Raw genomic sequence first — 20,868 nt, 5'->3', positions numbered from 1 at the left:
GAGGTCACTACACACAAGGGGCCTCCGAGAGCCTCTTATAGGCCAAGGGGGAAACCACTATTAGGGTCTCCGGTGACAAGACCGTCCATCTAATCAATCTCTGCAGTGACCGAGCTTGGTTTTGAAGAGAAAGTTTCTTCTGAAGTGTATCAAAACTTTCTCTATAATACCAGGCCGCCAGAGAGAACAGTGATGTCTGCTTGCAGCACAGCGTGGTTTGGGGCTTCGGTGCTCCTCAAGGTCTAGGACATCGTGCAGTTATTGAGGGAACAATGAATTTTAAGGTGGATCAGAACAATGTACAGGAATATGTTGGGGCAGCCATGCAGGACCTCAAGCTGAAGAACTGCTAGATGATGCAACAAGACAATGACCCAAAACACACAAGTAATCACCAAAAGAATGGTGGTGGAAAAGAAGGTGTGTCTTTTAAAATGGCCAAGTTAGAGTCTTTAACCCTATGTAGATTCTGTGGCAGGACCTAAAGAGGGCTGTGTACACAAGGCACCACAGAAATACTGATGAACTGAAACATCTGCTGCAAGGAATAGTCCAAAATTCCTTATCTACATCATACAAATCTAATTTGCAGCTGCAGAAAACATTTGGTGGAGACGATTGCTGCTAAAGGGGATCTATCTATAGGCTATTAAATTCAAGGGTTCACTTACTTTTTCTCCCTGTCCAGTGAATGATTACTCAGTGTGCTAAACAAAAAGACATCAGCGGCACAACTGTGGGTGTTGCTAGTTCTAGTGTTTGTCTATAACTGTCACTTAGATACAGTTAAACCACATTTTATTAGCAATCAATGAAGAAACCCGGGGAATTCCAAAGGGTTCACTTTTTCTTGCAACTTTGTGTACACAGGCAGACATAATATAATCTATGGATACTTATATCCATACAGTGTTTATGAGTAGGTGGTCCTGTATATAGTATGTGCCCCCCCTCACCCCCACTTTATGTATCAACCGCCCAGGGCTGCAGCTGATTTACTGCAGGAGTTTGAGGATTTCCCCCCTTCCCTCTTTTAGCACTGTGGCGGTCACAGCTGTGGCACGTGGTCCCTGCACCATAACTGTCCATCTCTACATGGGATCATACGCGGTGATGTTAGAGATCAGAGGATTTACCTTCCTATAAGAAACATACATTTGGCGCCATATAAGCAACACAAATAATTGGCAATACTGTAATTTTCTCGTCATACATAAGCCCCGCCCACTGAGCGCACTTCCATAACAATGGCTTCCAGGTTTCGTCATGAAGTTGTGATTAGTGGCAACGGCTTTCCCCAATGAGGGAGGCGGTGACTTTCTACATAAACTGACATACAGGAAGGGGTGATTGTCTCACACCAGGATCGTTGTACAGCGACAGGTCTGGATACGAGGGACGAGGGCGCATTGTTTCTTTATTGACTTCGTTACCTTTTATAAAATATTCCAGGTTACAATGAGAAGACAAAAATATCTGCAAAACAAACAGCCCTTAACCGCCTCATCACAGGGGGGACATTATCGTTCGGTCTCCACGCTGGCAGCGACTGAACGACGGATAATTTCTTCGCTTCGATCAGTTTCTGCAGGCATAAGAATCGAACAATGATCTGCCATTCATCTATGACCGACGGCCGGTTTACTGTGAATGACGGCAGGCGGCCGGGGGGATCTCCGACCCGCTGCGCCTCCATTCACTGAGCGATCACTGCTCCTGTGTGAAAGCACAAGAGCGATTATAATCGTTGGGATGACTATCAGGCGTTTTAGCGCCCAACATGCGTCCCGTGTAAAAGGACCCCAAGTATAAACTAATACTGGAATCGCAGAGCCAGGCAGCTGCAGCGAAAGCTGCTATTCTACAGCGATCAGCTGGAAATGGTGAGAGAACCTTCTGCAACCATAAGAGCGCGTTCTCACATGCCAAATGGGACTGCAGTTTTGAGGAGAGCTTTTTGGCGGGCGGCCTGTATAGGTGGAACAAATGCTTTCAACTTGTTTCACCTGTAGAAACCTCATGACCAAAAACTGCATCTCAAAAGGATGGCAAGTTGCAATGAAATGTGTGGTTTTGCCATGAGCGAGACTACCAGCGCTATTTGGCATGTGACAACGTACCTTCACAGCGTTTGACAGCACTTACTGAAATGAATGGTGCTGCGTGCCGATGGGATACATCCACATATGGCCTAGAATAAGAGGCTTTGTAAAAGGGGTTATCCAGGACTCTAATGTTGATCACCTACCCTAAGAAAGGGCATCAATATTCGATCAATGGGGTCCGCTGCTTGAAACCCCTGCCGATCAGCATCTTTTCAAGCCAATGACATCATAGTCATTCAGCATATTGCCTGAATAGGTAAAACAACTACAAACTGAGTGGCGCAGTGCCTGGTATCCGGTGTAGTGGCCACGGGGCTCACCGAGCACCACAGCTTCTTCAAATAGGTTACGGCAAGGGTCCCAAGCAGCAGATCCCCACCGATCAGATGACCTCTCCTAAGGATAAGTCATCAATATTAGAGCCCTAGAAAAGTCCTTTAGAGAAACAGTGAATTGAGCGCCTCTTCGAAGGGGTGTCCAGTTGGCACCATTAAATGTCGGCCATTGACATCAACGAGCCATCAGAGCAATAGAAGGACAAGCTGGGTTCTCCACTCTGGATCGTGGGAACTCCCTCTCTATAGTCGCCCTCAGCAGAGCAGCCCTGGACTGATGCAGCACCGTATAGAAAGCATTCAGTCAGGACACTTAAATAAAAAATAACTTAAACTTTTCTATGGCATCTAAAAAGTTACAAGACAACGAGAACGACAATCAGACATTTCTATCACTCCTGATCTCACATCTTCTGCTCTGTTCATGATACAGCAGCAGAAAACAGTTATAAACTCACTAGCTCTTTAAAGGGGTTGCCCAGGGTTAGAAAAACATGGCCACTTTCTTCCAAACACAGCACCACCCTTGTTTGTGGGTTGCGTCTAGTATTGCAGCTCAGATTGGTTTTTTTTTGTTTTTTTTTAAACTCTTGACAACCCCTTTAAGATTTGTCTCCCTCTTCTATCTGCCCTCATGCAAAACATTATAGAAGAATTAAAGGCCCAGTGTCCAGTCTGATGTGAATAAAGCATCAAGCAATACATTAGGAAAAGTTCTGCAACTTTCTAGTAGACTTCGTTTCAATTTCTCACCCCTGCCAAGACGTCTGCTTGCAATCTAAACTGTAGCAAACCATCAGCTTTCAGCAGTATTAGTTCAGGAGCAATTATTAGCCTCTGACCATTTCTAGTCCTTTACAGCAAGCAGAGAACAAAGCAGCAGACTAAAATAGGGATCTTAAAAATAACAAGGAACTGAAAAAAGTAAGCTGCAGAACTTTTCATTATGCGATGATGCGGCTTTATTTACAGAAGACGGGACAAGCGCTTTACAAAGTGCATTCACAGAGCATGTAATATGGTACACTACGCCCCGCACAGAATCCAACCGCTCCTCGGGGGCGGGACTGGGAAAGGTTACACTATAGGGGCAGCACACAGGCATGGCACAATGAGCCACTGAGGTCTTTTGGGAGCTGTATACTGAGCAACAGGATCTTATGGCCTTGTCCTGAGCGTACTAGGAAAGTCAGTGTATACGGTGATCCTGGCAGTGGTGGTGTGGGCCCTGCCTCCAGCCCTCCAGGGCCAGGCTCACATGTACAGAGTTCTAAGATAGATTCCGGTAAACATCTTGATGCTGCTTTGTCCTATGAGCACCTGTAATGCCCGAGTCCAGCATGAGGCGCGTCCAAAACATCCATCTACATAAAGTGCAGCAGGTGTCACCAGGACACAGAGAGAAGAACTGCAGCATCTGCTACTTGTACACACAGAGGAAGAACCCCGCCAGCAGGGGGAGCAAGTTCAGCATTAAAAGCCACAGGGTGACCACCAGGTTTGAAGAGCGAGAGCAGAGATCTGAAAAAAATAGAAAAATCAGTAAGTATAATTAGTGTTACCTTAACCCCTTAAAGACGCAGCTCCCCACCCCCATTTCCCTACTTAAACCCCCCCCCCAAAAAAACCACAATATTTACTTTTCTGTCAACATAACTGTGTGAGCGCTTGTTTTTTGCAGGAAAAGTTGTATTTTTAAGTGCTACTATTTAATGTACAGAAAAATGTAAACATTTCTAAGTGGAGTGAAAAAAATAAATAAATGTCACCATCTTTGTAGAATGTCGCCATTTTCTGACCGCCATAACTTTATCTTTTCATTGATGGTAGTAACATTTTTTCTTATAGACAGGGTGAGCAACAAAAAAAACCCTCAATTCTGGTGTTGTGTATTCTATCAACATTCACTGTTTGGGACAAATAATGTGTTATTTTGATAGATCAGACTTTTATGGACGCAGCGATATCATAGTGTTTTCTTTCATTTTTATTTGAAATCTAGGAAAAAAGGATTTTCACTTTTAATATCCTTTTTTACAACAATAAACAAACATTTTTTTTTGTTCACTGATGTTTGCTTTTTGGTCTTTAGTCCCCATAGGGATCTTGAAGTTTGATCGCCCATACAGTATAATTCAATACTATGGTATTGCATTATACCACATTCTGGCAGGCAGTCTATCAAGACGAGCCACGAGCACAGCTTGATAGGCATTCATTCATAGCAGCCCTGGAGGCCTTCAGAAAAGCCCTGGGCTGCCATGACAATCAAATGGCATCTCACAATCTTATCACGAGTGGGCTTTTGGGGACCCCTGAACACTGGTTGGGGCGTTTAAATGCAGCTGTCAGAATTGAAAGTAGTATTTAAAGGGTTAACAGCCTTGATCGCAGCTGTTGTAGGCGGGTGTTAGCGGTTAAAGGCAACCAGCACCCGCCGTGTAAGGAGCAGTATCAGCTCCCGATCCGCTCCACACAAACCTCACAGCTGAAGGACGTAACTGTACGCTCCTCTGGGCGAAGGGATTAAAATGCAGCGGCGGGCGGTGGAAGCTGGCCTACTGTACCCTCATCTACCACATGTATGTCAGATCCCCACTGATTACATGTTAATGCTGTATCTACATTTCATATTAGTCACGCAACACTAGCGGTATACACACTTCTACCATTTATTAGCCTTCTGTGTCAGATGGGACATAACTGTTGACACCTGTAATGTGTTCTGTGGTTTCCCGTGTCAGAAACATGTATCTTACATGTTCTGTCGCAGTCTACAACTCCGTAGCACAGGTTGCACACCTGCCTCACAACATACCTAGAGGAGCGGCTCTCGTCCGGTTGTCTGTAGGAGGATCCCATTCTGGAGGGCAGAAATCACAGAAGTCCCAGCAAGATGGGCAGACGAGTTTACCTTCATAGTACCAGCCACTGACTTGGGTGCTGACAGCGATTATTTGACCAGCTCGGCCACAGAGGTAGGGGTCACCTTCCAGCCAGATCCTCAGGCCTTCTGGGGTGCAGCTCACCTGGTGGATGTACAAGTGTCCCAAATGGTTGACCGCTCCTCAACATTACATTATAAATAACGATTAAAGCCAGAGAATAGGGACATGTAAAGGCCTAATACACAACTGCTGCACCCTTGCAGGTACATAACATTGTGTGCTATACGTCCATTGTCAGCGCCTCTGTCTGCAGTGCAGAATGGGCGGCCAGAAGGATCCCTAGCTGTTTTGCCTCCATTCATTTGAACAACTATGGCTCGTGCAAGCACAGGAGTATTGGCCAAACGGCAGTCCGTAAGACCTTTACCTCCCCCTAAATGGACAAACAAAATGTTTCAGCCAAGCCGAAAGTTTGTGTGTATGGGGGAGCCGAAGGACACAGCTTCTGTACAAGAGATTATTCGTTTGAAGGTCTGTGGGGCCTTCAAGCATGCAAAACGTTTTCGTATGAAGTTCACCAAATATATTCATACCCTAAAATCTTTTAGCACCTCCAGCCAGTGCCGGTATAATACCTGATAGCAGCCGCTACCCCAGTCGGGGTAACTCATTCGTTTGGTGCACTGCTCCATGACAAACGCCGACCTCTGCTCCACGCAGACAGACTCCGGCCCGTAGCGCTCCGCTCCATAGTTCCTGGAAGCAGCTGGAACATACAGGAAATGTATTACCATTAAATGACAGTACACAACATTCTGCAGAAGACGGACAGAAGGAACAGCAGCAGGGGGGACATGGCCACTACAGACTGCCTGCATTTGGCGCTACGTACAGGTTACAGAATAATGCTTACGTGTTTTGTTTTCTCACCTTATGTAATGTTTCTGATAATTCCTACATATCTGACCAGTGACCGACTACTGGACCTTCCAACAGGCCACCATTATCAGTAATGAGCCGAATCCATCATATGTCAAGTATATTTCACTATAAGGGGGTCTAGATGCACAAGTCTACAATTATGGCGATAACCCAAGAGAATAAGTTGCCCCCATTGTTGGGGAAATATTGCCATCAGTGCTTTACTAACCTTCACAACCATCATTTCTGGTCAAGAATATCTGTGCAAGCACTTTTGGAGACCAACAAGTTGGCTTAGGGAGACTTAGACCCTGCAATGCTTCCTGGGGAAAAATGGAAGGTGGAAGAATGCCTCAGTAGCTCCACCTACTGGAAGGTATCTCATAGGAGCTGAAGAGGTTATCATAGTATGCAATAATCCTACTTGCCCTCTGCTGTGTTCACCCCAATGTCCGCTTGCAAAGTTGCAGCCCCATGCATCCAGCAGACTACATACACATAAGGAAAAGACTAGTCCTCATATTATATGCATGTGCCTATGAGGCCCACGAAATACATTGCTTATTCTCAAATCCACAGCTACGGGGTAACGGTGGGAAAGGCAAGATTCTGCCTCTAAAACTGTCAGAAATCCGTGGCTAAACCTCATATTTGTGGCGAATCCACATCCTTATTTACTCCTGTGAATAGGAAAACCTAATGTGTGGAATTTCCGACACAATTCTGTGTCAAGAAGTGACATGCCGCTTATAGGATTTCTGCCGCAGCTTTAAGGGCTGAATCGGTGCAGAAAAATCCACGTTGGATTCCGCTGTGTGCACAAACCCTTAGTGTCACATCCCGGGACTCGGCTCCTATGAGCCCCATAAACTAATGTTATAGGCTCATAGGAGCTGACAGATTGCCTTTAAGGGGAAGCGACTTCCAATAGTTGCCTGCAGGGGCACTAGACCATCTCCCATTTGGACAAGTATAATTCCAAGTCTTTGGTTACCATCCAGCCCTTCTGTTGCGGCAGCAGCTAATAGGAAAGAAAATACTTCATTTTCAATGCATGTCTGGGCACAAAAAAATGAAGACTTAGTTTCAATGAGTATTGTCAATTTTCTATCGCCATTTCACTTTAAAACTGAAGCCAACAACCCACACTGCTGCGCTTCTACCTCCAGTTCACAAAATTTACCCGAAAATTTTTTAAAACTCTGCTTCTGTTTTCCATTGACAGCAAACAGAAAGCCATCTATTTGCTTCCGATTTCATTTCCATTTTCTTTCAGTTTAGCCTTTTCCACAACGGAGCAGCTAGACAGAAAACAATGCTAGTGTGAACATGGTGTAAGAGAGACCATATGTTCTATCCTCCATCCTGTCTTGTAACCTGCTCTTCTTCTCCGTTTCCTGTATTAACGTGGCAAACACCCTGAACAGCTGTCTCTGTGGTTCTCTGACTTGGTTCCCTACTACCAATCATTGTTAAGACTTGATTGAAAGTCACATTGATTTGTAAGGAATGCTACCATCCAATAGGTGGCGCTGCAGAGGTATTTTTTCATTTTTCTTGTTTGCATAGATTACTTAGAGGAGCTAGCATGACCTTATAAGTCTCCTTACTCACCTTCTAGGTGTCCCCCACACCCCTTCTGGGTGCTCTCCTTGGGGAGAGACGGTGCCATTCTCCGACCCACTCTCACCCTAGGTGTTTTCACACACTTTTTGGGTGCTCTCCTTAAGGAGACACGACACCCCTTCTGAGCCACTGTCTTTCCGTAGCACATCAGGATAGCAAACAATCACAGGAATGCAAGGCCACTTTCCAAGGCCCTTTACTGAGATCTCATGAGAAGCCGCTTCAAATCGGCCTGAAAGAAGTCCTGCCTTCAGAGAGACGTCACCGCACTTGTTGAGTTTTTAATAGCCAATGATAAATTAATTATAATTATTTACAAGGGAGGCGGTTTCTTTGTATAAATACTTCTGCTGATTAAATGAAAAATCTGATGACTTCCTATCAGTCAATGCTGTGTAATTTGTAAGCTTCAACTCTTTGAATTTGGCCACCTGAAAACATACCAACTAGCAAATATTGCGTCAACAATAGCCTTATTCCATTATGGCATATGGATGTTATAGCGAAGACTCCCCTGCTTAGGACAGAAGCGTGGAGAGCTGTTCTCGCTATGAATGACTTGGCCAAGCAGGTTGAGAATATAAAGAGAAAGGGTTGAAGCGGATTGCAAATGCCTCTAGCAACACTCGTCTCCAAGAGGAATTAGTAATCGCCCTTCTCTCCCCCCCAAGAATGCCTGGGCTGCCTTTAGGAATCATCCTTCTCCCCCCAAGGATGCCTGGGCTGCCTTTTTACATTACCACTGCATGTGTGTACTGTGTATGTCCCTGAGCTTCTATTACCCCCCTTGTATACCTGGCTGGTTCTGGGGTAGGGTGCAGTCAGAGCTCCTCTGGTATTCTCCGCTCAAATGCCAGCTGAACTCCTGGGTGAATGGGCAAAAGTCTGCAATCTCCACAGCCCCTCCATAGTAGGCGAGATCTTCATGCAGAATGCCAGGAATGTGGTCAAAATACTGATAAGAAAAGGAAAGATAATGCAATAATGCAGAAAGTCTGGGAGGAAATCACAGGGATTGCACTAAACAATTCCAGGTTTATGTATTTTTGCTATTTCTATTGGTTCTTCTGAGGCAACAAATTACAATCAGTGCTGAATTCTTAGGTGCTTCACCATGACATTACATGTACAGCGTGTGACTGACAGACACCACGAGATGTAACACCAGGACAGATCTCATCACCAGACAAAAACAATGTTCAAATGTGCTTTTCAGTGAAAATGTTGTTAAAACTCAACTCATCATAAGCCCAGAGCAGCGCTCACCATTCTGCAGGTTGGTATTGGGGAAAGTCACATTACTTGTGCTTAGCAGCGCTCTAGTAGTGAGTGCAGCTCTGGAGTATAATACAGGATGTAACTCTGGAGCAGTACAGGATAAGTAATGTATGTACACAGTGACTCCATCAGCAGAATAGTGAGTGCAGCTCTGGAGTATAATACAGGATGCAACTCTGGATCAGTACAGGATAAGTAATGTATGTACACAGTGACTCTACCCGCAGAATAGTGAGTACAGCTCTGGGGTATAATACAGAATATAACTCGGCATCTGTACAGGATAAGTAATGTATGTACACAGTGACTCCATCAGCAGAATAGTGAGTGCAGCTCTGGTGTATAATACAGGATGCAACTCTGGATCAGTACAGGATAAGTAATGTATGTACACAGTGACTCTACCCGCAGAATAGTGAGTACAGCTCTGGAGTATAATACAGAATATAACTCGGCATCTGTACAGGATAAGTAATGTATGTACACAGTGACTCCACCAGCAGAATAGTGAGTGCAGCTCTGGAGTATAATACAGGATGTAACTCAGGATCAGTACAGAATAAGTAATGTATGTACACAGTGACTCCACCAGCAGAATACTGAGTGCTGTTCTGGAGTATAATACAGGATGACTGGCGAGTTCTCTCACAGAAGATGGATGTTGTTTATATTTCCTGAACAGATGTTCCAGTTTGTTCCAAACATAGTAACTTAGCATGTTAGGCTGAAAAAAAATAAATAAATCTATGTCCATCAAGTTAAGCCTATTGGGCCTCATGTCCACGGGCAAAAGAAGTATTAAAATCCGCAGCGGATTTTAACTCTTCTCCTGCCCGCGGATCCGCATCCCATAGGTAGATAAATACCCGCGGATGGTCAATAAAAGTGATTTTAAAAAAAATGGAGCATGAAAAAAATCTGGACCATGCTCCATTTTCGTGCGGGTCTCCGGCGGGGACGGCTCCCGCTGGCTTCTATTGAAGCCTATGGAAGCCGTCCAGGTCCGCGGGAGACCAAAATCGGAATTTACTCACCTGCTCCGGATCTTCCCTTCGCCGCGGCTTCATCTTCTCTCTGTCGCGGCCGGATCTTTTTTCTTCGAGCCGGCGCATGTGCGGGGCACGTAACCGACGTGCCCTGCGCATCCGCCGAGCCGAAGAAAGAAGATCCGGCCGCGACGGAGAGAAGATGAAGCCGCGGCGAAGGGAAGATCCGGAGCGGGCGAGAGGTAAGTTTATTCTTATTTTTATGCCTCATGTCCGCGGGGCAGGAGGGACCCGCTACGGATTCTCCATGGATAATCCGTAGCGGGCCTGATTTTCCCCGTGAACATGAGGCCTTACACCCCAATGTTGATCCAAAGGAAGGCAAAAACCGCAATGAGGTAAAAAGTTAAATTTCCTCATTTAAGGAAAAATAAAATTCCTTCCTGACTCCAATCGGGCAATCTGAATAATTCCCAGATCAACAAACCTTTTGAAGTGATTAGTGACTAGAACATGTACTACTGTAAAGCTCAAAGGGAAAAAAAAAAAACCAAAAAAAAAAAAACCATCCAGGCCTCTTTTGAACCGTTTTATCCAATTTGCCATCACTACGTCCTCAGGTAGAGAGTTCCACAGTCTCACTGCTCTTACAGCAAAGAACCACCTTCTATGTTTTGTAGAAACCTTTTTTCCTCTAGGTGTAGAGGGCGCACCTTGTTACAGTCCTGGGTATAATAGATAATGGGAGAGATCTCTGTCTTGTTCCCTGATATATTGTGGACGTTGTTAGCCATTTAGTTGTTCACGACCCTAAAGGTGAGCTCCCTCCAGGTTTTTCGGTGTTGCACTGCTTCTTTCAGTTTTGTGATATCCATGACAGTATCAGCCATCGTGTTCTTTAGCGCTAGATCCTCTTTTGTCGCTGATCCGTCCAAGCATTATGGATTTTTCTAGTGACCCTGCTCATATTACATGGCCAAAATACGTGAGTCCGAGTCCGGTCATCTTGCCTCTAGTGATGTATCGGGTCTTATATGATGCAGGACAAGATTATTATGACATATTATATATAGTTATTAGATCGCCCCCTTGTTACAGTCCTGGGTATAAATAGATTATGGGAGAGATCTCTGTACTGTCCCGATATGTTATATATGATTACTAGGTCGCACCTCAGCCGTTTTTTTTTCTAAACTAAATACCCCAGTTTTGATGACCTCTCTGGGTATTGTAGTCCGCCCATTCCATTTATTACTTTAGTTGCCCCCTTTGTAACTGCTCAAGCTCAGATATGTCCTTCTTGAGTACCGGTGCCCAAAACTGTCCACAATATTACATGTGTGGTCTGACCAGTGACTTGTAAAGAGGAAGAACAAAGTTCTTGTCCTGCGCCCATAGACCTCTTCTGATGCCCCCTATGATCCCATTTGCCTTAACAGCAGCTGCCTGACACTGATTGCTCCAGTTAAGCTTATAGTTAACTAAAACCCCCAAGTTCTTTTCCAACGGTGTCCCCAGTGGTTTTCCATTTAGTGTGTAGAGGTGACATGTATTTCCTCTGCCCATGTGCAGAACCGCACATTTATCAGTGTTAAACCTTATTTGCCACTTTTCTGCCCCCAACGTATCCAGATATATTTGCAACTGTATACAGATCTATATGTAACCGCATTCTGACCTCGCGTCTTAATTACTTTACATCGTTTTGTGTCAAATATTGATATTTTACTGCACACTCCTACTAGGTCATAAATATATTAAGAGAATAGGTCCCAATACTGACTGCTGTGGTACCCCACTAGTAACGGTGACACCATCAGTAAGATATTGTAGGGTTCAAGTCAGAACTCTGTGCAGACCAGTCTAATCGTGGAACATCCATATTCTTAAAGCAACATAAAACAGCGTTGGAAGATGTGAAGATAATGTAGTGCGATTCGTACATTCTTCCATTGCTCAAATGTCCAATGACGACCCTCCCTCACTGTAGATGGGCCGATGCATCTTCTTTGAGAGAACTCACCAGACACTTACAGGATGAATGGAGGGAAATACCAACTGAAGGGTATTAGACGTTAGTAGGAAGTATGCCACGGAGAGTATCCAATGTCATTAGGGCCAACGGGGCCCTACCGAGTATTAACATATGGAAATATACTTTTGATTCTTGTGCAGGTGTCCTGTTACCTTTGGTAACATAGTTTATGTACACGGTGATTAACATTGTGTACGGAGGTGAATACTTGTTAAAATGTAACTTCCTCCAAAGACAACGTTCCTCTTACTACCGTGATCAGGCAGACAGGAGTTTTGCACACCTTCTATTACATCAACAGGTATTCCCTGAATAATGTATAAGGAGCCAGTAAATGCCATAATAGCAGGTAGGCTGCACTATCTGGAACATACCTGATATTCTAGAGGAAGGCTCTTGGGGAACCTCTGCAAGTTACATATGGCCACCGCCTTATGGTCTTGTCGGCAGGTCAGTTTTAAAGGATTGCCTCGTAGTGTGTCGCAGAAGGGGCTGACATTTTGCTTCCTGCACACAAAGAACAGACGTGGTTTCATCCGAGATACATGGACAAGGCACAGTACATAAGACACGTGCAAGTCTCACTTTCTGATCTGCTGATCGATCCAGAACTTGCAGCTTTTCATTGCAAAGTCGCATCCTTTCCCTCGCCCCCAGTCCAGTTTTTGAGCCATGCTGTAGTTTGCTCTGTACCAGCTTAAATAGAAAGAATGAAAATAAACTGTTATTACAAAAACATTAAGACTGTAGGGGAGCAGGCAGATCGGAGGAGCCGTGTCTGTAGCATCAGCTAGAATAGAGCCAGCTATACACAACCTGATCTTATAACCCCCTGATCAGATCATGCATTCAAGTGGCTGGCAAGTAAATGTGTAGATGGGCTTGTTCACATGGGTGTATTGTCACGGCGTATTACGCACACATATCCCACGGGTAATACGCGGTGCGTGGAGTCAATGGATTTTCATATATCCATTCACACCTGAGTATGGTCATTGCGTAAGATGAAGCATCACATGGTGTCTACTAAAATCAGTGGACTGCGTACTGTGCTGATATACAGAGTTCTGCAGTGCAAGGGCAGTGCAAGGTCTCCAGCCTTTTTCCCACTCTATAGGGCCTATAGATCAGGGTGGTCCCCTTTTTAACCCCTTAACGACACGGGATGTAAGGTTACGTCCTGCACATTCGGGGTGTGTATGTAGGGAGATTGTGGGGTGATGTCCCTCCATACATCGCGGCTGCCGGCCGTTTTACACAGCCGGCACCCGCCCGCAACAGCTCCGATAAGCCACACTGCTCATCGAAGCTGTTAACCCTTTAAATGCTGCAAATTTGGACAGCGGCATTTAAATCCCCAGACGGATGTTGCGGGGGCCGTACAGGTGTCATGGCAGCTGGGGACCAACTAAAACTCCCCAGGAATGTCATAGTGGAATGCCCATCAAGCCAAGAATGCCTGTTAGATGTAGAATGTAATTCTATGACATTAAATCATACTGCAGTAGCGATCAAAGCATTGCAAGTTCTTGTTCTCTTTGGGGACTAAAAAAGTAAAAATTAAGTTTAACAAAAAGTTTTAGCAATTTAAAAAGGTAATAAAAGTAAAAAACAAAAAACCTTTTGCCATATTTATAATAAAAGAATCTAACTAAAACAAAAATACATATTTGCTATAGCTGTGTCCGTAACAGTCAGATCTATCAAGGAAATGCATTATTTACCCCACAGGGTGAACGTTGTTAGAAAGGAAGAAAAAAAAAACACGTCAGAATTGTGCTCTTTAGGTCGCCGTCTCCAAGAAAAAAAAAATGTAATAACAGCGATTGGAAAAAATTGTATGTACTGCAGAATGGTACCAACAGAAACTACAGGAAGTCCTGCATAAAACTATGTTGATGTAAAAAATAAAGTTATAGCTGTCAGAAGATGGCAGCAGAAAATAAATGTAAAAAAATTAAATAATCTTTGGGAAAAAAAAAAAAAAAAGTACAGCAAAAAAAAAAAAAAAAAAAAAAGAAAATGTATAAATTTGGTATCATAGTATTTGTACTGATTAAAGATGAGCGAACGTGCTCGGCCACGCCCCTTTTTCGCCCGAATACCGCGATTTCCGAGTACTTTCGTACTCGGGCGAAAAATTCGGGGGGCGCCGTGGCGGCACGGGGGGTAGCAGTGGGGAGTGGGGGGGGGGAGAGGGAGAGAGAGAGGGCTCCCCCCTGTTCCCCGCTGCTCCCCCCCGCACCGCCGCGCCTCTCCCCGCCCCCCGGCGCCCCCCGAATCTTTACGCCCGAGTACTGAAGTACTCGAAAATGGCGGTACTCGGGTGCGTAAGTACTCGTTACGAGTACGTTCGCTCATCTCTAGTACTGATCCATAGAATAAAGATAGTAGGTCATTTTTGTTCCAGTGTGTATGCCGTAGAAACAAGATGCACCCAAAAATGGCGGAATTTCATTTTATTTTTTCCATTTCACTCCACAAAGAATTTGCTTCAAGTTTTTCAGTACATTATATAATACCATCGAAAAATACAACTTGCTCCACAAAAAAACAAGCCCCCAGACAGCCACACTGATGAATAAACAAGAGTTATGATTTTTTAAAATGGGGGAGGAATAAAATGAAAATGGAAAAAAAGAATGAACCCTAGAAAAGGAGAATATTCACAGTTGATACATTAGCAAGAAACCAACTGGATAACCCCTATTTGAAACGGCCAAACAGACCCAAAAGTAAAATCTAGAAAAGGGATTGCAGTGAGGTTCCGGACATAACCACAGACGGGGATACTAATGCAGCGGAGGACAGGAATAGTTACTGTTAAACCCAGACCAAGGAAGAGACCTCGAGATGGCAACAGAAATCTTATCAGAGTGAAACCTATCTTATTTCCCCTCCCTAACTACCCCCCCTACCCTTCTACCCCCCACCCCTCCCCCCTTTTTTCTTTTTCTTATTTTTAAGGCCTTTTATTTATCGTTATTTCTTCAAAGGTTAAAGGTGACCCCGGATGTCTCGGTCTGATAAAGCCGAGAAGACCCATAATGAGCAGTTCAGGATTAATCTAATGCCATTTTTCTCATTCATATTGTGAGACAATGAATATGATTTACTGTGCATCCGAGACACTTTTTTATTGTGTTATTTACTTGAAAAATGAAAATCTCAATAAAAACTTTATTATTATTTTTTTTTAAACAAAGAAAATGGAAAAAAAAGGAGGCGGTCTTTAAGGGGTTAATTGGAAGTCAAGTGAATTCTCAGGAGTCCTTCTTTTCTAATTTCTGCCTGTGATCTGTAATTCTTTGGCATTAGGGGGCCTGGCATTGTCAGACAATAAAACAAAGTAAAAACAAGCACCATTATGCCTCGTTCCGACTCCAATACTTCACAAGCACGCTGGCCAATGTTCGGTCTCACCCATAAGAGAACACATCATAAATTACATAGGTGTGGGCACTCCGAAGCACTTACCCAAGATAACACCACTTCATCGATTTACATACTGTTAGCCCATCACTTTTGCCTTGTCAGTGTGCAAATGAGAGCACCACTAAAATGTAAGATTGAAAGGTCTTTTTGGGAATCGAATATAGATCACCTATCCTTAGGACAGATTATCAATATCTGCTCAGATGGGGTTCAGCACTTGGGACTCTCACTGAGCAGCTGTTTAAACAAACCAGTGTCGCAGGTTCTTCTCAAGCCAGTGACATCAAAGTTCATCAGTCATGTACCTTGCAAGCAGCTCAGTCCCATTCAAGTGAATGTGATTGAGCTGCTATACCAGGCATAGCCACTATAAAGTGAATGGCACTGTGCCTTGTAAGCAGTGAAGAGGTTGCAGTGCTTGCATAACCCCTGTGGCCTCTTCAAGCAGCTGATTTGGCGAGGGACCCAAGTGTCAGATCCCCTCCGATCGAATATTGATGACCTAAAGATAAGTCATCAATATTGTGGTCCAGAAAAACCCCTTTAAATCTCCTGTTAGCACTTTGGCCTTTGAGCAGAGGTGTCTCATAACTGGATGGCAACTTCTGATCTAGTGGGATATTTATATGCCCTCTGTACGCAGACTCAGAATTTCTGGATGATTTGGATGCCTAATTAGAGGAAGTCCTGCATAAACCTGATGTACTATGAAAAACGTGACAAGAAAAATCCCAACAGTATAATCCAGGGGATGCAACGGCGAACAGTAAGACATCCCAGAAAGGAGTACATGAAGTGCTCACCCTGTGTCCTCCATCAGTGCCAGGGTGATCCTGGAGAAGACCCTATTCTGAGTGTGGGAGCCCGTCATGGCTTCATTCTGTGAAGGAGAAGTGAATTAAAGGGGTTGTCCATTAGTAAACTCTTGATAGCCTAATAAGCAGAGCAGCGATTTCTGTGGCTCTCCGGCTGTTGTCCAGGTACGCTGGGGGATGCAGGTTTCCAATAGCTGGACGACCGCAGGTTGAAAATCATTACAGAAATAACTACAAGACCTGCGTCTCCCGTACCTCCAGCAGTCTCTTCTCCCAGTGGTTCAGCTCCGTGCCCATGCCGCCCTGGTTCTCCAGCTCCATTCCTTCAAGAGTTGGGCAGTCAAAGTGATTCCGGACCTCCTCCTGCGAAACCAACAACACTAGTCAGTGCAGTGATAAAAGGGCAGGTATGATCAGAAGACGGCACATTCTAAAAATCAGGGGTTTATTACAAATGTGCGTTCAATTTTATAGCTTTTTCCATGTGAATGTCAGCACAGTCTTATTATACTTTACTCATCTATATAAAATCCTGCAGCTGTTACACTGACCCCAGTGCTGCTTTTAATCTGAAAGTTCATCATACACAAAAAAAATTTATATATATATATGGATCATTTGAATGATAATCGTTCAGTGTGAACACGGCCAATGATTGGACGAGGATTTGTCCACTTATCATTCATTTTGCGGAAGCATAAAAATCATCAGTTCTTTCACTGGTGCAGAGAACTAACGACTGAGCCTGTAAAAAAAAAAAAACAAAAAAAAAAACAATTTCTCCTTGTGTTTAAACTAAACTGAGGAAAGCATGTCATCGTTCGCTTATTTACTCAGGCGAACGATTTCTCGCTACGTGTAAAAGTATCCTTTGTTGACACTTCCTGTTCTGTAAGGAAAGCTTCTCAGACATCATCTCATCATCATAAGAGGTTGGGGTCAGCAGTTCTCATCACAGAATGAAAGAACACCTCTGTTGTACGGCTGGAGGCAGATAACAGGATCCACCACTGCAATAGAAGCAGCTCGCCTCCCTGCACCGTCACAGAGCAGGTTTACTAATTACTCAACTACGTAGAGCACACCTATTCTGGAGCGTTGTACAAAGACTGCTATCACTTACATTTGTGCCTGTCTGCATTGGGGTTCATAGTCTAAAATCCAAATTAACCCATCAGTAAGTTTTTGGAGTGTTGGAAGAAAATCGGAGTACACACAAGTCCATGCAGAGGTTGACCTTAGTTGGATTTGAACTCAGGACCTCAGTGCTGCAAGATAACAATGCAAACATGCTGGCCACACTCCCACAGAAGTCAATAGGTGATGGTCACAGCTTACCTCCTCTCCTGCTATGCAATAACCTGTGCACAGGTCACAGAGCACACCCACAACACCCTCCCGTAGAAGTCTATGAGTCATCTGCAGACTACAGGTTTCTATGGTCCAAGTGGCCGCTGTAAAGCAAATCGCGGAAGGCTACTAAACAGCAGCTTAGGCAAGATGGTTACCCCCAATAGGCAACATTTTCATTTTAATGAAGCTCAGGCTGAATACAAGATACCTTTCCTTTACATACCTCCACATCTCTCAGATCCCATATACGTGACAGAACATAGAGGTCAAACAGTAAGTGTAAAACCGTGCGAGGTGAGTTACGTCTTTCCTGAGATCCTGTCTGGGATTTCTAGTTTTAGGAAATACTCCTACAACTGTACTTGTGGGTCACAACATGCGATGGGGAGAACCACATCCATATGCCTATATCCTGCGCATTGTGTAAGTGCAGGCGTGGATACAGTCGATCACAGAGCCCCTGGTAAAAGGTGCCATCACTGACAATGAATGACATTGTCTTACAAAATTAGGCATGGGACTTTCGTGGTCCCACACAGCATTAGCAGGATTTCTGGACCGCCGAGTTCTGCAGTAAAGGAATTCTTCAGTAATCAGACAATATATGACGCCATTTCTATATTTGCCCCTGTACAGGACTGCGATGGATACTCACAGTGACCCTAGGAGTGACCAGCAGGTAGACATTGTGTTGAACCACTTTCGAGCCTCTGACGTGCCAGTTCCTGGTCACAGACTGAACGACCTTCTCGCTCCACTGGTAAACTCCAAGGCTGCAGTGATAATGAGAGATTGTAAGGTCATGTAAAGCTCCTGCGATGTGCAAGATCCGATCAGGGGAAATCTCACCTCTTACTGAAGTGGGGGAGGCCGTCCATGTTCCTCGGTGTCAGCGGCACCCCGGTGTCATCATAATATAGTGCAAAAAGACCGGCAGAGAATCCCTAGGAAAAAGGAAAATACTACAGAAATGAAGCAACATCCACCATAAATATTACTACCAACATTTCACACATCCATGACTCAGACTTATGCGGTATAGTGCGGCTTCATACACACATCACACAAACCATATGTTCTGCACGGTCCCATAGGATATGTAATGGCAGCATACAGACACAACAGGAGCTGCCGTAATGAGGCAGAGTCACTTTTGAAACTGCACCAGTTTTCTGTAACAAATTTGCCAGAAAACGGTCTTCTATGTTTTGCACATTTATGATAGACATTCTTTCACTGCATCTGAAGGAGGGACGTGGCTTAGTGGAAAAGGAGGTGTGGCCTAAATTCAACTTCATGCACAACCCCCCCCCCCTTCCCCCCAAAAAAACGCACCTACATTTTTGGACAAACACTGGCAAAAAACTAAGCTAACTTAGCGCTCGTTCACAATAGCATTTTGATTTCTGCTTTCACAGATCCGTTTTTTATGGAATTAAATGGAATTCAAATAGCAACCATAGTTTCCATTTTTTTTAACAGATCCGGTATACAGTTTCTAGCAATTTGTTTCTGTTTTTAATGAACCCATTTTTATTCTTTTGTCCTTCTACCTTTCTGCGCATGCTCATTAACAAGGGATCTGTTAAAGGACATCGAAACGGAACCAAGTGGAAACCCTTCCGTTCCCTCATCCATTAACTAGGACAAAAAAAGAAAGGATCTGTTTGACTTCAGTTTTTCAAAACAGACATAATAATGCGGGCTGCTGCAATATATGGATTCAGCAAAACAAGAAATAAGAGAAATCAACCAGCAGAACAGAAGCTCAGAAAATCCCACTGGAATTAGTGGGTCTTAAAATGGAACTATTCGTTTTTCCCGTTTTGCAGCTGCGACAGAAATGCCAAACAAAGAACAAGAATAAGTCACTGTGAAAAATCTGGCGCATCTTAAAGGGGTTTTCTGGGATAGAGCTGGAGACATCATTCATTAAAGGGACAGGGAGAGCGCCCAGACATGTTGGCAATTGTATAGTTCACCGCTAATTTGCATATGGAGCGGAAAGAACTTCAGTGACGATATCTCAAGATGGTAGCCGCAGTTGAAAAATAAAAAGGTACCTCTGGATTCCTCATTCCGACACACATGCATTAGGTATATTACGTTAAAAGGAAAAAAATAACACAGCAAACTTAGGGACCTGGGTCATCCAGGCCTGAACTGTTGATCACCTATCCTGTCAGTGTGGACAGAGTAGGAAGCTGACCACTCTATACACATATCAGTAACCACTGCAGCTGCGCCTGCATTACCAACTTGCACTGCTGCAACGTGTACAGAACTGTCAGCTTCCGGCTCTGGCCAGACTTGACAGTGAGCTGGATAACAGCTGATTGCTGGTGGATGTGAGTGGCGGACTCCTGCCGCCCGACTACTGATGACCTAGCCTGAGGATACGTTTTCCATAGTTCAGATCCGGATAACCCATTTAACCCTTTAAGGACCAGACACTTAGTAGTTATTTTACCATGTGGTGGTTTTACTGCCCTAATTTTTCTTCAGTTAGCAAACTTATTTTTGCTGCCCTTTTCCCCCCCGTGACATATAGGGCTATTGTATATCTTTTTCCACTGACTTTTTTCCCCCTGTTTTTTAGTTTTATTGGGGGGTAAAAAGTAAAAAAAATAATAATTTAAATGTACAGTTTATTTTTAAAATTAGTATATGTACGCTAAAATAACCTACAGCAATGGGTTCCTCATTTTGTTGCAGATGTTTTGATACATAATTTGTACAGTTTTGGATTACAAGGCGCATATGGCGACAGTTCTGGTTGGCAATTTTCTTTTTTGTATGTATATTTTTGTTTATTTACTTACTTATTTTATAACTATTTTGTTTTACATCTATGTCCCACATGATGTCACACAAGACCTCTGGGGGTCATTCACAAGGTATCTCTTTTATATTTCACATTTTTCCACTGTCGCAGGGGCATCCATAGGATTTCCCAGTTACAGGGGAAACCATCCCCCTAGTGTGACAGTACTGTAGTTACTAAGAAAGCTGATCTGGGTCTGATAGGACCATGCTGCTCTGTTGTGACAGTTGGCACCCAGCGGTCACGTGATCGCTGGGTCACATAGCA

At 44.0% G+C, this 20,868-nt stretch overlaps 1 protein-coding gene across 1 annotated transcript in view; it reads right to left on the bottom strand.

Moving 5' to 3' along the window:
• Window positions 1-1,366: 1,366 nt before the first annotated feature.
• Window positions 1,367-20,868, bottom strand: part of LMLN (leishmanolysin like peptidase) — a 64,656-nt gene continuing 45,154 nt past the window's right edge. Inside the window, exons 8-17 of the mRNA XM_066575288.1 lie at window positions 18,627-18,721; window positions 18,433-18,550; window positions 16,680-16,787; window positions 16,413-16,489; window positions 12,760-12,870; window positions 12,549-12,681; window positions 8,671-8,830; window positions 5,964-6,094; window positions 5,259-5,469; window positions 1,367-3,961 (exon numbers count right to left, since the gene is read on the bottom strand). Of these exons, the coding sequence (XP_066431385.1) occupies window positions 3,861-3,961; window positions 5,259-5,469; window positions 5,964-6,094; window positions 8,671-8,830; window positions 12,549-12,681; window positions 12,760-12,870; window positions 16,413-16,489; window positions 16,680-16,787; window positions 18,433-18,550; window positions 18,627-18,721 (1,245 nt within the window). The 3' untranslated portion in view covers window positions 1,367-3,860. The remainder of the gene's footprint in view (window positions 3,962-5,258; window positions 5,470-5,963; window positions 6,095-8,670; window positions 8,831-12,548; window positions 12,682-12,759; window positions 12,871-16,412; window positions 16,490-16,679; window positions 16,788-18,432; window positions 18,551-18,626; window positions 18,722-20,868) is intronic.

Source organism: Eleutherodactylus coqui, chromosome 8 (genome assembly GCF_035609145.1).
Source record: "Eleutherodactylus coqui strain aEleCoq1 chromosome 8, aEleCoq1.hap1, whole genome shotgun sequence".
Taxonomy (NCBI): Eukaryota; Metazoa; Chordata; class Amphibia; order Anura; family Eleutherodactylidae; genus Eleutherodactylus; species Eleutherodactylus coqui.
Note: the sequence above shows the minus strand (reverse complement) of the source record. Positions and strands in the feature narration are given on the sequence as shown.